At 50.4% G+C, this 17,978-nt stretch overlaps 1 protein-coding gene across 1 annotated transcript in view; it reads right to left on the bottom strand.

The window, feature by feature from the left end:
• The window catches only part of ITPKA (inositol-trisphosphate 3-kinase A), a 40,564-nt gene extending 36,531 nt beyond the window's left edge, over positions 1–4,033 (bottom strand). The window contains 2 exon segments of the mRNA XM_055715731.1: positions 3,309–3,593; positions 3,595–4,033. Of these exon segments, the coding sequence (XP_055571706.1) occupies positions 3,309–3,593; positions 3,595–3,813 (504 nt within the window). The 5' untranslated portion in view covers positions 3,814–4,033.
• Between the last annotated feature and the right edge of the window lie 13,945 nt (positions 4,034–17,978).

Genomic DNA, 17,978 nt, shown 5'->3' with positions numbered 1-17,978 from the left:
AACTGGGCTTCTCCCACACTGCCAACCTTTAATGGCCGGAGGGGTCTTCCTCCAGGAAAGCCAGGACAGTCCAGTTCCCAAAGCCACCACCAGGGACTGCAAAATGAAGTACCAAACGTGCTTCAGTAAGACACACAAATTTCACATTGTCACCATATGCCATCCGACCCAGAACACCGTGCAAGGCACAGCTGAATGGCACCCCCCCCCGGAGAGCCCTGCTTGCCCAGCGGGCTGCCAGGAGGAGCCGGGCACAGCTGGGGACAGCGCCCCACAGCCCCCACCCAGGATTTAAGGCCAGATATCCGCAGGGCAGCAAGGGCGGGCTCCAGGGCGCTCGGCTCGTGCTCCTGCACTGGGAGCTTGAGAGCCCACAATATTTCAAAGACCCAAATGGGTCTTGATTTCCAGGTCAACAGCAGAGGCCTCCCACCAAGAGGCCTGGGAGGGCCTTCCTCAGCTTAGGTCTCAAGTTCCCAGGTCTGCAGATGGAAGCCTTGGAGCCCTGATAACAGGAACTTTATCAGAACTTCTGCTCCCGCAGTTGAAGACTCGGGCAAGCTTCCAAGGTCCCTGCTAGGCACTGGGGAGCCTGGTAGGCTCTGACGGTCCACAACCCACCGAGCACTGGTCTGAGCTTAGTCGTAAGCTGCCAGGCGACAAATTGATTTCTAACATTTCCAAAGAAAAGTCTAAGGAAATTCCAATCAGAGGGAAATTTAAAAATGTCACAATTTCCCATGAATTAGGAAACTGCAAATTTGGCCCACCTCTGATTTCCGTTTCCCTTCAGAAAAGTCTCTATCTTTTATGTTCCACTCTGAGAAGGAGCCTTCATCTATTAAAATTATGTATTTTATATAGAAACAATAAGCATGAAAAAAATGTGCCAATTTGCCTTTAAATAGAATCTTCAAAACACAAAGCCATTCCTTGGGTTATCCTAAAATTTCTAGTTATTTTCACCTGTACATGCCTGCCTTGAAACCAAAGCCTTCTGTTCTAACACAGACTTATTCATCCTGCCTCGAGATTAATCAGTAAAGAGGACACGCTGTAAAGTTGAACCCACGCTGGTTCAAAGCTCAGACTCCTACTTTGCTACGTGCTCAGTACTCACTGCTCCGCTAACAAAACAGTGTCCATAGGGACCGGACAGCTGAGTGTAGGGATCGCTGGTATCACAGCGCTGGCCGGTACAGAAGGACATCAAACACCAGCACAAGCCTGTCCTGGTCACCTCCCGGTATCCCCAAGCACACAGCGCAGCCACCTGAGCTGAAGGGCAGTGAGCCCGACCCCAGGGAAAACAGCAGATTCCCAGGATCTGAGCTCTCAGTAGGTAACGCAGCAAGGAACTACAAGAGTATGCATTAAGCAGACGACCCACTTAATTTATTAGACAGTGTCATGAAGTGGGTGATACTTAGCCCTGCTGGTTTGGAGTCCCAGGTCCCAGCCCCAGCTCTGGCTTGCCAACCTGCCACAGAGGCAAGAACGAGATCAAGAACATCAGTCAGAACGCAGGCCCTCAGCAGGCAGTTTGCCCTATCTTCCCCGACGCTGCAGGTATGGAAAAGTAACTCAGCCTTTAAAAACATGAAGTATTTTACCAGCTGAGTGAATACTTACTTTACCAATGAGACATTTAAAAAATCCTGCAGCTGTGCTAAACTTGGGAAACATGCAAAAACTTTTTCAGAAATTTATTTCCCATAATACTATTAAAGTTCTTGATTTCCCACACACCTAAATGAGTAGGACATTGTCTCAGAGCTTAAAACATTTATAATACAGCTATTTTTAGTTTGTCCATAAAGCATTGCTAAATAACAACTTCTTAACTTGTAAAATTTTCTTTTCTTGCAATTAAAAGGTGATTAAGACCTTTTCCCATTTTGCAGTGCCTAGAAATTCTGTGTAATTTAAAAGAAAGTAACACCACCCACATGCACGTATGCTGTACATTTTAGATACACGCATGTCAGACTACAAAGGAAGGATAAAGTTCTAAGGAATGATTTACGGCTCGGTGTCACATACAATACCAATGACTTCAGAGATGCAGAAGCAAAATCTTAAAGGGTTTGTGTGGGTTTTTTCAGGCTTCTCACCTGAAGAATCGCTTTTGCTTCAGTCTGTATTCAAGAGAAGTTAACCAGATGCCACAACGCCATCACAAAGTTCTCCATATCGCTGAAGTGCTACAACTAAATTCTTGTTCCAGATTAACCATGCATAAGCCCACTGCAACAGCAGGGATATGGCGTCAAATGAGACCCTCTAGCCCCTCTCCATCTTAAATTTCTATTCTTCCACTGCTTTCACAAAATCCCCAGCAGCGTAGCATGATTTTAGAAGAGAAAGCAAAACAATAGTAAATGTTTCCTTTACGCACCAGATTCTATCTCAGAAACAAGAGTACAAGTGGTATTATTATCATTTTCCTCATAAGCGGTATGAAAAAAAGCACAAAACCTTTTCAACCCTTTCTTTTTCTCTTCTGTAAGCAGGCCACAGGTTGATGCAAACAAAACCAGTATCGCTCACAGCATTTTAGCTCCTGTACTATGTGTCCTCTAAAGTAGTAAACCCACAATTACCATGAGAAAAGTCCAGCTGGAGGTATCACCTACAAGCTGTGCTACTTCTTGCTTATACGTTTTTTTTCAAAACATGTTCTGCTCAAAAACAGTTCGGTGCCTCTGAGCTGGCAGCAGAACAATTCAGGCTGTGGTCTCTATTAATAAAGGTGGGAGAGCAACATACATTACAAAACCCCAAGAAGCCCAGTATAAGGAGTCAGGCAAGTATATACTAAAGCTCATGAAAAAGCAACTAACTCTATGCCTTCAGCAGCACACTTCACGGATGAAAGCTGCCAAATTACAGAGGGGATTTACTGAGAAGAATGCGTTGCTGCCAGAATGGACAAAAGCACGCATTCTACCCATTCCAAGCTCCTCCCCATCTCCTGTCATGCTCACAGCAAGAAGCAGCTCAAAAATTGACAACCACAGGACTCCAGGATTGGAAGAGACAAAAAAATACCTGCTGGTAAATGCCTGGAAAAAATTTATTTTGAAGATCTGAGAAAGGAGACTGTGAAAAACCAACAACAAAAAAGCCCAGCAAAACCCCACAAAACAGGAAGATCCCAGCCCGCCCGGACCACTCAGCCGCCCCCGACGCGCCGCCTGCGGTGCGGGACGTGCCCGGCCGCGGGGCGGGTGCCCGGCGCGGGGGGGGCGGCCCCAGCCTGCGCCCAGCGGGGCCTCGGGACCCCCGCGACCCCCGGGCCCCCGTACCTGGTTGGTGTCCTCGCCGCGCTCCAGGTGCACGATGCCCTGGCTCCTGCCCTCCGTGTCGCTCAGGACGTCGTCCTCCGAGTCCTCCAGCAGGGACGAGGAGCCGGTGGAGGACAGCGAGGAGGTGGAGAGCCGGCGGGACTGCAGGTGCAGCGAGCTGTCCGTGCGCAGCCAGCCGCTGCCCGGGGCCGCCGCCGGTGCCGGGCCGCCGCCCGGCGCCTCCTCGCCCTCCTCAGCGGTGACGGTGAGGCGCGGGATGACGGGCGGCAGCACGCCGTTGGGGGGGCCGGACGCCCCTCTTGGCCGGGTCGGGCAGCTGCCGGGCGGCGGCGGCGGCGGCGGCGGCGCAGCGCGCCTCGAAGAGGGAGCGGAGCTCCCCCACGCTCAGCCGCTTGGCCCGGCCGAGCCCCGGGCTGCCGGGCAGCGCCGCGCCGGGCTCCGCGGCGGGCTGGGCGACGGGCGCCTGCCGGGCAGCGCCCCAGGGCCGGCGGCCGGGGGCGTGCATGGGGACCGCCGCGCCACCGCCGCCGCCACCGGGGAAACTTCTTGGCGGCTCAACCGGCGGCCGCTGCTGGCAGCCCAGCGGCGCGGCTCATGGCCGGCCCGCCCTCCCCGGGCAGCTCTGACTCACCCGCGGCTGCAGCCGGAGGCGGCTATACCGTGCCCGCTGACCCGGCGCCAGGGCCAGGGCCGCCCCGCGCCCGCCCGCCGCCGCCCCGGCGCTGAGGGGAGGGGAGGGGAGGGGAGGGGAGGGGAGGGGAGGGGAGGGGAGGGGAGGGGAGGGGAGGGGAGGGGAGAACCGCGCCGCGCCCCGCCCCCGCCCGCCCCTTCCCCTTCCCCTTCCCCGCCCCCGCCCTTTTGGTTTCGCTTTCCCTCAGGCGGCGGCGCGCGGGCTGGGGGTGCCGCGCGAGCGCTCCCGCCTCACAGCTGCGCGCGCCGCCTGCTAACGGCCGGCACGGGCACGGGCACGGGCACGGGCACGGCACGGCACGGCGGCTGCGTGGCGCGCGCCCCCTCCCCGCTGAGGGCAGGGGCCCGGGGTGGCCCCTCGGGGCCGGGGCTGCCGCGGCGGCGGGAGCGGGATCGTTCCCCCGCGGCTGAGGGGCCCCAGGCCGGCGGGCCCGCCCCGGACCCCGCGGGGTCCCGCTCCCGCCCGTCCCCCGCCGACGCGCCTGAGCCTCCGCGCCGGGCCGCTGGGGTACCCCCGCCCAAGGGCCGAGGGACCGGCGGAGGGAGCAGCCCCGGCTGGGCCCTGCCTGCCCCGCTGCCGCCTGCGCGGCCCCTGCCTGCCCCGCCGGGGTGACACCAGCTGAGCGATCAGTGAAGGCAGCCGTTTCCAGGGCGGTGCTCAAGGCCTCAGTTTCACCTCTCCTGGTTTATCGCAATTTCCTTGTGCTCTCCCACCTGCTCTGGCCACCTGTGCCCCCCCGCGCCTGGGCCGCCGGCTCCCGCAGGGGTGACACACCGTGGTCCTGTGCCACCATCCGTCCCTGCTCACCTGTGCCCTCGCTGGGGTCGCAGCCGGCCATGCCGGGCCCCTGGAAAAGCCTGTTCCAGCGGGCAGCTCGACAGCGAGCCACCTGCCAGGCACCTGTGCTGGCAGCTGGGACCCGCACGGAGACCAGCTCAGGTGCCTTCAGACGCTTCCTAGAATCAAGCGGTGCCGGGCCGGGAGTTTGGCCAGCCTGGATGTGCGGCTCCAGCAGCCGCGGCTGGCCCTAGTCCCCACCGGGACACAGCGGCCGGAGCTCTCGGGAGCGGCCGAGGCAGGCTGGCAGCTACCACCGGCTTGTGCCAGAACACCAAAGCACTGAGGAAAATGGTTGGTAGTGCGGCGCCTCGCCGACAGGCAGCAAACCACAGTGCCTGCGGGAGCGACTCCTTTGTGGGAGGCTGTGAGGGCTTTAAGTTCTTTCTGAATGAAGATACAGAGTCACCTCTTGTATCATTAACTTTGGAGTTAGTTTCAAATTTTATAGTGCAGAAGAGCAGCCTCAAAAGATGAAGACAGATTTGGCCTAATGCGTACCTAAAATTGTGACGGTTTACTCAAAAGCATGATTTTATAATTGATGGTTTCCTAAGAAGACTCGTGGCAATAAATTTGAGGAAAACGGGAGCCGGTTCAAAGTGTGTGCCTGAGATCACAGACGCCGGCTGGCCCCATTGAGGGATGGAGGGAGCGGTGGCAGCTCCGCTCTGCAGGCAGGACAGGCAGTCTGTTCGCGGGAGGGAGGGTAAGTGGGAGCTGTCGCAGGGCAGGCGGGAACCCCTGGGAGTCCTGCTGCGCGCAGAACGAGGTTTCAGTTCCCAGCCTCCTTCAGCCATTGCTGTCTGCTGATTCTGCAGTTGCAGGATTACGTGCGCTCTATGATTAAGAAACCTTATTTAAAAGATTTCCTTATTTGGGAAACCTTAACCTCAGCGATGGTTCTGAGACCACCAACTCACTCTGTGTAGGGCTAAGATTAGTTTATAGTTCAGTTACAAAATACAGTTCTAAAGGGTTTACTTTCAGCTAATGAAGATAGAAACGAAATACATGCAATGATTTTGATAGATTAATACATGTCTAAAAATAGAAAAGCATCCTTTTAATAATACTGATTAGTGGCAATTGCTTGGATAAGACTAGGTGTAGGTTTCACTGACTGGTGTTGTAGCATATCAGCTTTAAGGAGCTACTGATCTCTGAAGTTTGCCTGAGAAGTAACTCGAAGGCTTTCAGCGCTACCAGGAGAATGAAGAGATTCCTCAGTCAGCCGCGTATCACCACCTTGGCTTGTAAACCTACAACTGTGCTAACAAAAGGAGTGGTACTTGTGTCCTGACAAAGCGGTAATGACTCGTACTTTCCACTCATGAAATCCTGCATTCCTGACAGCAAAGGGCTGTCAGCATCTCTGATGAGCCCCCGATACCTGCTCTACAGAAGGGTAAGCTGATGTACAGACAGTTCACAGTTGACTACAGACATAGTGAGTCAGGGGCAGAAACAGGCGCTTCAGATTTGCTCTCTGCTCTGTAACCACCAGCTCACGTTCCCACCTCCAGGGTAAAGGGTTCTGTTTATCGCAGTCACTCTGATTCATATCGGTACTGCTTCTCACTGCCAGGGTTTCACATTTCACACACTCCTGCTACAGAAAGAACTTTCTGCGTTTATTTATATTGGCAAAAAAAAAAAAAAAAAAAAAGACTATTTCATTCCCATGAAATCCCTTTCTAAACATTGTTATCATTAACATATTGCTTATTTTTACTTCCCTTTTGTTTGCATTCCCATAGGGTGTCTAAGCCTTGACAATAGAAGCAAAGGTGTGATGGACTCTTCTAACAGATTTAGAAGATTTCTTATAGACAACAGTTTAAACATGATCTCGAGTGGAGCCTTGGTTTAACTTGGCCTGCTTAGCACGTACAAAAGACTTCATTGCCCACATGAGACTTCTGAGAGGGCTTAGAGCATGACAGCTGAGAAACACCATGCCCTTCAATTCCAACCTGAGCATGAGAAGACCTGAAAAGTAATTGAGAGTTGTGATTCGCATGTCTCTCTTGGGATGCAATAGATACAAGCAAGATGATGCTTATAAGTAGCTACAATATCTCCTTCAGGATACAACTTGGGGGGGGGGGGGGGGGGAAAGCAGATGGGTGCGTTTTCGCAAAGGAAGACCCTTTTTCAGGACTTGAAGAAAGATACGTGGTCCTGGAAGCTGGTGGGACCCAAGGGGAGATCCCCCCTCGCCCACGGGCCTTTCATGACTGGGGCTAAGGTTCCTCCCAGTGGCTGAAATGAAGATCACAGCTCCACCTGGAAAGTAAAATAAGAAAAGCAGGGGGTGGGTTGACTTCCCCTCAGGAGTGGTGTCTGGCAGGAGCAGCCCTGCGGGAGGGTGATGCCTCCCTGCTCGGAGAAGGTGGGAGCCGAGCAGGTTCTGGGCTGGCCAGCTGGCCAGCCTGGTGCAGCTGACAGAGCAGCATGGGTTGGGTTGGAAGGGACTTTAAAGACCACCTAGCTCCCACCCCCCACCACGGGCAGGGACACCTCCCACCAGCCCAGGTTGCCCCCAGCCCTGTCCAGCCTGGCCTGGGACACTGCCAGGGATGGGGCACCCACAGCTGCTCTGGGCAGCCGTGCCAGTGCCTCGCCACCCTCACAGGGAAGAATTTCTTCCTAATAGCTAATGTAAATCTACCCTCTTCCAGTTTAAACCCATTCCCCCTTGTCCTATTGCTACAAGTCCTACTAAAATGTTTGTCCCCATATTTCTTACAAGCCCCTTTAAGTACCAAAAGGCCACAATAAGGTCTCCCCGGAGCCTTCCCTGGGCTGAACAGCCCCAACCCTCTCAGCCTGTCCGCACAGGAGAGCTGCTCCAGCCCTTGGATCATCTTTGTGGCCTCCTCTGGACCCGCTCCAACAGGTCTGTGACACGCTGATGTTGGAGGCCCCCGAGCTGGAGGCAGTGCTGCGGGGGGGCTCTCAGCAGAGCGGATTAGAGGGGGAGAATCCCCTCCCTCAGCCTGCTGGCCACACTGCTTGGGCTGCAGCCCAGGATGCGGTGGGCTTCGTTCACTAGCCACCAGGCACAGGCAGGCTGGGGACCCTGGCTGGCTGTTTCAGCTGCTCGCTCTTTGCTTGAGATCAAGCGAGTGAGTTAGTGCATGTTACAGTCACATTCTCTGGTTGTCACTCAAACATAAGCAGATCAAATTATCCAAGTACGTAGCTGCTGTGTACAAGAGGAGACTGAGACTCTGAGCACAGGCTATATGATGTGAAAGCAATTGTTGCAATAAATGGGAGCTCTTTATTTTTTGTATTGAGTTTTGTGGGCTATTCGCCATATTTCTCTGTGCAAAACTTGAAGTCTTTTTGATATAAACTCTGGCCGTTGCTCAATGAACATCATATGAAAAAAAAGACTGAGGAATTTGCTTTTACCTAACCAGCAGCATAGCTGTAACTCAGGCAGCAATTTTAAAAATCACACTGTGGCTGGATTATTAAGATGTGCTGTAGCACAAACAATGCTTCAGCTGTCCCCTGCCCTGGATCTCTGGCCCAGAATCTGCGGGTCAGCACATGCAGACATCACTTTTCCCATTCCCCAGCCCTGCTGCCGGCTCAGCTGCACCCCATCGTGTTCCTCCCGAGCAACCCAGAGGCTACGGAGAGCTGATGACCTGAACCCAGAGCTGCTGGGGAAACACAGGAAAGGTGCTGTTGGGTTTAAGCAGCGGAATAAAGTTGAACGCAGATTCCAAGGGTATGACAGCTGACTTAGCAGGGGATACTGGGATTTAAGCAGATCCTTGGCTAGGAGGGAGAAGTAGTATATTGGTGGAAGTGAGCATGGTCACATAGATGTTGGTGTACGGAGCAGATCAATCTGCAGGAAAGAGACAATAAACTACGAAGGTCCCCTCGTGGCTGGAATTAAAATTACATTTCCGAGTCTGAACATTGCATTTCCACACCTGAGTAAAAGTACCTCGAACAATTCAGCTGCCTCACATGCTCAGATGCAAGAGTGGGAGTTAGTGAGGGAGGCAACGGACAACATACCTCAAGCACAGCCAGGTGCCACTGCCCCCTGAGAAGAGGGGTTGCAAGTGTTTGAGATTCTCAGGTGACAGCCGGGACAGCGAGCAAAGACACAGGGCTAAGGCCAGGGGGAAGGCAGGAGCGAGCGCAGCACTCTCCTACCAAAATGACTCACAGTGGCCTGCTGGTGTGTAGAGTGCAGGGTGACAGCATAGGGCAGGGTGGGGAAGCAACAGCTACGCAGGAGGTAAAGAGTAAAGAGCAGGAAGGTCGTAACGGAGGGGAAAACACGTGGGACAAACCCCACTTTTCTCCCACATCTGCCCCATCTCACGCTGCAGACGGTTGCTGTTCTTCCCTACAGAAGGGGAAGAGTAAGGCACTTTCTTCCCACTTCCCTCTGAGCCTGTCACCGCTACTTTTCTCCCTCACACTGTCACTGCTGGCCTAGGGAACAGAACCGAAGGGGGCAGGAGGAAGGGCCCTGAGCGTGCTGCTCCGCGATGGGAAGCATGTGCCGAAGGCAGCAGGCAGGTTGCAGCATCACTGGCTGCAGGCTGTTAGTTTGACAGTGAATTGTGTGCTCCCACCTCAAGGGGCCTGCAGCTTCGTGGAAGAGCATCTGAGATACTCTCATGGGTTCTGCTTGTTTCGCCTGTTCTTGGCTTCAATAAAAGATTCATCTTCCACAGCTGTCCTTCTAGCAGGAAATCTGCACAAAAATATCATAGCAAAATGAGAGGAAGTTTTGCTGTCGTGAGTTTGGGATGATTACAGGTTAACGCTTGAACCCCAACAGCCACATTCCCCCAGCTCCCTGGGAGCTGACTGAGAACTTCAGCACGAAGGTTGGAGTTAAAGATAATTAATCCAGTGAAACCACTTCTTAGCTCTATGTTTTAAGTAAGCACAGTTGTTACCTTTGGCTAGCCATTTATAGCTCCCCAGAACATACTTGCCTGTGCTTACAGTGATGATTACGTTAAATTCTGTGGATTTACTCCCTTTGTAGAATTGTGTAAAGAAGAGCAGGATGTACCTCACTGTGTATACAACAGGCTGCTTCTGGAGTTTAATTTTACCTGCTCACCCTGCAGTCCAGGGCTGCGCTTAAAGAACCAGTCATGGTTCTTCCCTAACAGAAGGGATTCACAGACATCTCAGCAAGAGGCTATTCCACTTTTAAGACATTTAAAAGCATAAATTATCAGAACACTCTTGAATTATGGAGAAAACTGAAAGTCTGAAATAACTAGTTTAGATTTTAACAAAGATTAGAGCAGAATCTAATGTTTTCCACAGAAACCATCACTGGTAGTATTTATTACAATGCTGAATCTGGCATGGTACCTGAATTGATATTGTCTTTTTAATGACAGATGTTACTGCACAAATGTGGTCAAAAATTCATATCCCAACAGTCGCAGACTTTTATCTCCCTTTTTGAGAAGGAAATTTCTGGAACACTCTTATAATGTCTTACTGAGCAACTGAATAGCTAGGGGGTGGGTGGGTAGTTTTACTAAGTTAAAGCTTTCTTTGTTCACACAGTTTGCTTTGCCAGTTCATTTGACAGCGCTGCACTAAGAATCAAACATACATCCATCCCGGAAAGCGACAGACGCGCTCTAGTGCTGCCAGCAATGCTGCATGAGGGCATTTCGAGGAGAGTAAGCAGGAGGGATCAGTAAGCCATGAGCAAGCAGCTGTGTTTTAATGGAAGGGTCTAGTGTGCGCTTGTGCAAAATTACTCAGAATGTTCTTCAGGGCTGTTTGGGCCGCACAGGCGCTCTCTGGCGGGACCTGATGCAAATGGGTGCCAGCCTGTCCGGAACACTGCTCACCTTCCTGGCACCTTCCCGGCACGCCTGTTGGCACCGCATTGTCCCAACTCCATAGACTGGATCCCAGTATGATGAAGAACTTGGCGAGGACTTTTGTTCACAAGACTTGACTATTTGCCCTCTGGAATCAACTGGAATATAGAATAAAAATAGAAATACAAGATGGAATTAAGATTAAAATAATTGGCAAAAATATTCAGGAAAGGATTTCTCTGGTGTTTTTGTTGTCATTGTGTAAAATTAAATATTTCCCCGCTTTTTTTGTGTTAGCCCATGAGAAGTGCTTGCCCACCCTTGCTTTACTCGAAGCCGCGGGCGTAAACCCGGTGCCAACAGAGGCACGCGCCGGCGGTCCCTGCCTGGTCCTCGGGGGGGAAGGGGCGGGGGGGGGTGGGGCGGTGACCCTGTGCCCGGAGGGAGGGGGCTGGGCGGTGGTGACCCTGTGCCTGGCGGGGGGGGGGCGGGCGCTGGGCGGTTCCCCTGTGCCTGGCGGGGTGGGGGGGCTGGGCAGTGCCCCTGTGCCTGGCGGGGGGGGGCTGGGCGGTGCCCCTGCCCTGCGGCCGGGCGGGCGGGGCCGGCTCAGCACCGCGGACAGCTCCGGCCGCCGCCGCCCCGCCCTGCCGGGGTCGCTCCGCGGGTCGCGCCGGGGGGTGCCGGTCCCGGGGCAGCGCCCCGAAGCAGAGTGAAGCCCGGTGCCTGCGCTGAGCGGCTCAGTGGCGCCGCCTGGCAGCGCGGCCCCGCACCCCGCGCCCCGCGCCCCGCACCCCGCGCCCCGCGCCCCGCGCCCCGCCCCAGGGCCCCGGCGGCAGCGCCCCCGCAAAGGGGCTGCGGGCCCGGCCAACGCGGCAGTGGGAGCCACCGCACACCTGCCGCGCCGAGTGCTGCAGCCGCAATAGCTACAAAGTCGGCAAAGTAGCGTGTAAAAGGTACGCCTAAAGCCTGGCTCTTCCGAGCTTGTTTGGTGCTAACAGGTACGAATTTTTAATTACCTTTTTTTTTCATACGATTTTGAAAGTAAAGCCGCTTGTAGGCTGAATGGAAAATAATCTCTGATTTTTGCATTAAAGAAATATTAACGCTCAGTTTCTGCTTAAGGAAATCAATAATGGCAACCGTGAGAGGGTCTACTTTCCCTCAGGCCACCCATCTGTCTGTTTCATTTGTTATCTTTTTTCAAATCATAATATGAATTCCTCTGTCTTCTCCTCCAGCCCAGTGGATAAACTCTGGCATTTCCTACACCATTGTTCTGATGGGATTCTTCAGTTCTGTACATGAACAAATAACCCAGGACCCACCTGCAAAAGTTAATGCTGCCACGTCCCTGTGCTGAGCTAACGTCTGGCACTTACCGTTAGTGCTTCTGCCATTGCTAGGAGCACAAAGAGTTCTCTTCGGTGACTAAACTGAGACTGCAGATCATTACATTGGATTTCCATCTCTGTTTCCCTTTCCAAGACAGCAGATTGCAGGAAAAAAAAACCACTGAAAGGAAGACAGGATTAAACCATCCATTCTTCTTCATAAGGAACTACATTATTACATTTATAAGCCAGGGGTGCTCAATCTTTCAGTAAATTCTTCTGAACCCTCTGACAGAATAGGTGGCTTCGCAGCCAAGTGTTCCTCCAACCTCCTGAATTCAGGGTGCTTTCCACTGGTCCATCCTTTCAATAGGTCTGACTGCACAATTCGTCCTAATAAACAGTGATAAACAAAACAACCCTGCAAAAGTACTAGCGGAAAAATGCTCTACACTAACTGGCATAAAACCCCTGTTATCATGGACTTTAACATCATGGAAAAAATACAGAAAACCAAAGAAAAATTGTCAAGGGTACTTCACTTGTGCATCTGATACATTATTGCCTCAGGTAAGTACAATTTTGCCAGGCTACATGGTGACCAGATGGAAAGCAAAGAAAACCACATCCTCTCTGAAACTGCAAGGAGAAGACCTTTGCTTCCCCAGTAGGATTGTTGTGGATGTGAAGAAACAGTCTTTGGATTCAGCCTGGGGGTTCTTTTGTGTTTGTTTGGGTTTTTTCTTAAGTTGGCGAGGGTGACTATTAACTAGTTATGAAATTTATTAACTAGAACCTAATGTTGTGTGCGTGTGTCTGTGTACCACCTGGAGGAATAATGAATCCTATTTCTCCTACAATGTTATCAAATTTCTTGCTGAAGAGTTTGAGAAATTGCCTCATGAGGACATAAGCACCCTCAGAAATGGAAATGGTGAGCTGATAGGATACAGGGACACTGATATGAGGAGCCTGGGGGGTTTGTTTACTGAATTTCATTTTCATTCTAGGAACTGCATTTTCCTCACAGGCAGGTTGTGGTCACTTTCATGAAAACATTTTCCCTTTGATACACATGCATACGGATTCCTGGAAAACAACATTACGTGCAGATTTCATCCTGTAAGTACATCAGCAGAATTCTAGCTGAGATTAATAAAAGAGGTACTGAGCTGCACTTCATGCAGACAATGCCTCATGGCAGGTCGGATGTTTGTACAGAACCGTATACCGTACCCTGTGCGTCAGCTTGTCGCAGGGAGGTCAAATCATAAAGAGAGATTCAAAGAGAGTGGATGGATGAAAGTCTCCCTGAAACAATGACAGAGGTGAATCAAAGCACACAAAAAACATGCCTTTTCAAAGGCAGGCACCTGAAAATTAACTGTCTTCATAATTCATTTTTAAATAACATTGAACCATAAAGTTCAGTTAGAGCTTAACGAGGGCACTAATAAATCAAATCCATAAGGCCGTATTTTCCTGCCTAGTCACAGGCCAAAAACTAAAGAAAGAGAGAGTAGGCTTTCACCATGGGAGGAGCTAAGTGCAAAACAGAAACCAGAAGTTTCTGCTGGAGCAGCACAAGGTAATTTTCCAGTGTCAGAAGGTAAGCGGTCCTCACGTCTTAGCGAGGTAGGGAGGAAGGCTTGTGCCAAACTGGTGAACAAACCACTGGGAAAAGAAGCCACTAGTGGGTAAGTCGCAACTGAATTCTTGCTCCAGGGAAAGGGAGATAATCAGAGAGAGAAGGGGAGCAAAGCAGAGGAAGAGAAAGAACAGGCGTAAGAGTCTTGAGATAGAAGACGTCAGGTCAAACAGAAGTGAAACACATCAGCCATCCAAGGGCCTCTCCCGGGTAGCCCTCTCTGCCTCGCCCGCCCGGTACCACCAGGTGGCCCCATATGAACTGGGATGAATAATTGGTTCCTCCAAAGACACGGAGTTTCAATCCGTCTCATTTCCAAGGGTGCTAGCTGCCAAAAGTGGCGGGGGAGGGGGAACCAAATGTCCAAAAGTCTGGCCATATGAGGCTGGAGAGTTTGAATAGCTCCAGGTTCAAAAGCTTGGATTGGACTCCACGTCTTAAGTCCTGGGATGTTTGGATTATGGTTCGGTCTTAAAAACACAAGTGGTAATGCACTGGTGCAAGGGTGACATGGAATTCACAGTACAGATGGGAATGTAATATGTGGCGTACCTGAGTTCACACTTCCAATCTGTGGCACTTGTAAAGCCACAGGACTGCACCCAGCTTCGGGCATCACGGCTCAGGAGAGGTGGAGACCACCTGGAACTGGAGAGAATTCAACACGAACAAAAGCTCTGCAAAACAGAAAAATATTCTAAACTCACAAAATGCAAGGTTTATTAGAACACAGGTCAGGAAAAAAAAGTAAAGCAAAGCAAACAGCAATTGCAATACAGGGTCTTTATAAGGCTGCAAGACTTAATTTCCTATAAAGAATTTATAGAACCGTTCATATATGAAGTAAATGGTTAAAACAGCTAATTCAGAACTGTTTTTAATGTGCATTATTACAATTTTAGGGAGACTAAATATTCTCATCAACTCCTAAGCCTTCAGTCTGCAGAATGTGGAGGCCAAATCTGTTTCAGATCCAAACAAAACCCCAGAACCTGAGCAGAATGACAAGCCTTGGCAGAGGCTGTGCCGAATGCATGACATGCAGCACAGAGCCACTGCCAGCGGGGAGGCAGGGTACTCCCCAGAGCCCCGCAGCGTGTAAACCACAGCAACAGGAACCTGGGGAACAAATCCAGCTTCTGACACGTCTGGCTCTGCACAGCAACAAAGAATATTACTGCAAAGAAAAGCATCGCTGTGTTTAAAATTACAAAACCTAAGAGGCTCTACCTGTAGCAATAGTTGCTGTGCAGCAGTATTTGCTGTGCAGCAAGACCCCAAAAAAGCCAAACCCGTAACCTCAGCCTTCCAGACACAAACCTAACAAAGACCAGAAAATATACAATTCAGTTACTGGATGCTAAAAATCTTCAGGAAAATAATTTGTATTAATTTGATTATTTCCCTGTTATGCTGGTTCCTTTTCACAGACCTGATCACTGGTTTTTGACCTGCTGCTTCACTGGAATTTTAATCTCAGCATACTGACTGAGGTTCATGATCACTTGAGCTTTTTCTATAAAAGTAGTTCTTACCAGCAGCAGCGTTGTCACTGCACGTTCAACACGTGGTCAAATCTTTCTGCGAAGAGGGCTTCCTGAAATTTCAGACACTTCCATCAGGTAAATTCTCCTCCTCTTCTGATTTTATTTGGTTTACATTAATTTACGCAAGTTATATAATTTGATAAATTTTCTTTTAACTAAAGCATGACCTAGCATAGAATTCTAGAAGGGAGGGAGGTAAGAAGTACTGTGACAGGGAGAAACCATGCCAGGCCTACACCACAGCCACAAAACATTAACGTTTTTTCTTTTCCTGTTTCCTTTTTCCTTTTCTTTTTCTTGTTCTACCTCTGTGACAGACAAGCCAAGAAAACCAGAGATCATGGAGCTAAAACTTTTGACGTACTAACAGTCTGAATGCAGAAATAGAATCACCTTCCAGCTGCGAGGGCTGCAGTTTGTTCGATGTGCAACATCTTTCCTCTTCTTCCCCTCAGTCAAAGGACACTTCTGCAGCAGCAAGCACTCAAAGTCTCATTGCTCACGTGTTGTATTCCACTCACAGCTGTCCTGCTTTGGGAAGTTCTCTGAACAAGAAACCACTAATCACAGTTTACCTGTTAAGACTCCCATTGAAAACAGTGTTTTCAGAAAAATGAGGACTTACGGGAAGAATCATCCCCTTTAAGTGGAGGAAATGTCTGCTTCAGGGAACAACTGGTGACATGGTGTATCACATCTGTAATACTTTCACAAAGAAAGTGTGATGTCACATCTGTGGATACCTGTCCTGAAAGGATTGGGGAGGGGGGGTATCCATGAGCACGGGAAAATTCTCTCGTATATCCTCACTGCTGATAGACAGATTGGTAGGAAAGCTGCAAGCTTGACTTCGCAAGATTTTTTTTTTCTCTTCCTTTCTCCACTTAGCTCTATCTTTTCTCCAAACTGGAACAGTCATTTGTTAATTCTTTCAATTCTTTAGAAGTCCCGCGAGACAGCTTTATATTAATGTAACAAAGCAGAGCCAAATGGCTTTGTATTTATTGCTGTCTAATAGCACGTGGTCCATGTTACAGTTTGACGGAACAGCTCCAAGTACTATCTTTTTTTAAAACAGATGTTACAGAGAAGGATGAACAAATAGATTGTGTTAACTCACTACAGTTTATTACAGTAATTAAACCCAAAACAGAGCAATGAACATATCACAGACATAGAACAATAAATCAGAAAGTGAATTATGGCACTCCCTTCCCTAGATTTGAAAATCCACCCCAGGGCCCAAGCCCTGCCATGCCGCCTCCACTCCTGCTCCCAGCTGCAAGCACCCACCTTGCTGCCAGGAAAACATCACCCAGAGTTGGCACCCGAAGGGAAGAAGCTCCACCGGGGGCTCCTCTCTAGGCAAAGGCAGGAGGGAGGCCGGCTCAGCTGAGAGCCTTTGTTCCGGACAGTACACTTGTAGGGAAGCCAGCACAGGAATTCTCTTTCCCAGGCGATGAAGAGACAGTTGTCTTATTTTCATCATAAAGTTTACAGGTGCCTTGCAGTGCTTGTGAGCTGACTAGGACAAGGCCCAGAGCCCTCATCAACTTTTATTACATTACAATATCAAGAATGACATAACAGTGAGCCCTTTCATCAGCAAACTTTCAATACTGTCTAGTGGAATTAATCGTGGGGTTCACCTGGGGAGAAAACAAGGTGCTAGTCCCCACTCTGCTCTGGGCAAAGGGCAGTCGCTCACACACCAGGAAATATTCTAGCCCAGAGCTTTCTGCGAGCACTGCTGCTTGACAGCTACCACTAAAAAACACAGCCAGCTCAATGCAAGTACTAAAGACCTTGCAATTTTCTCCTGCAGACTCATTTTTTGAGCTCAGCCCAGACTTATGGCCATCTTCACGAGCTGTGTAAGCCTTTTAGAACATGCAGCAAGTCACCATTGTTTTCACCAACTCTGAAACACATTGCAGAGCTCTGACATACTCCTGCTCCACTGCACAGCAGCTCTCGGAGGGAGCTGGTGCGGGGGGAGCGGTGTTAGGAAGTATTCTAAAGCTCACAGAAATGGCAATGCAGTGAATGGGCCTGAGCATTAAAAGATGGCTGCAGGGGAGCGTTACAAGATCCTTTATAATGTAATGCCCATTTTTTCTATTTTTCCAACAGATATCAACCCATTATTCTCATTTTGTTAGCATCGGTAATGCACAGCTTTTACCGTTCTTGTATGGCACTGCTTCCTAAAACTGTTATATGTGCAGGCATGCACACCCACGTCCTCTGCAGAGACCCACACCAGCCAAACAGCATTACAGCAGCCAGCGGGTCCAGGCAATGTGCTACTTAGAGTTTCCTACAGGCAAATGTCAAATCTGAAATCCATTGTGAATAGTTACAGAGATTTTTCTGCTTTGTTAGGTAGCCTTCCGTTACTGACTAGTGCTTGTGATGAACAAATTAGCCATCCGTTTTTGTCACTACTGCAGGAAGAGTATGTGATCCTGCGTGAAAGGGAATAAGAACAGAAAGCCACTCACAGCTGCCAGAAAGAAACTGGAGGGGAGCTTTAACGCTAGAGTGCTGGTAGAAAAGACAGCTAGCAAACTCTGCAAGTGTCATTTCTTCAGAGTTGTCCTAGGCTGGCTGATGGTGACAGAAAATTAAAGTATCTTTGCTGAAGCTTATAGCCCTGGAGGGATCTGTCATGCAGAAGCCAGTTATGAAGCAGACCTTACTCCTCTATTCCTCTGCATGATCTGGCAAAGAAAGTAGGATGAAGCACATAGCTGGAGATGGCTCTGATTCA

The sequence above is a fragment of the Falco cherrug genome, chromosome 7 (genome assembly GCF_023634085.1).
Source record: "Falco cherrug isolate bFalChe1 chromosome 7, bFalChe1.pri, whole genome shotgun sequence".
NCBI lineage: Eukaryota > Metazoa > Chordata > Aves > Falconiformes > Falconidae > Falco > Falco cherrug.
Note: the sequence above shows the minus strand (reverse complement) of the source record. Positions and strands in the feature narration are given on the sequence as shown.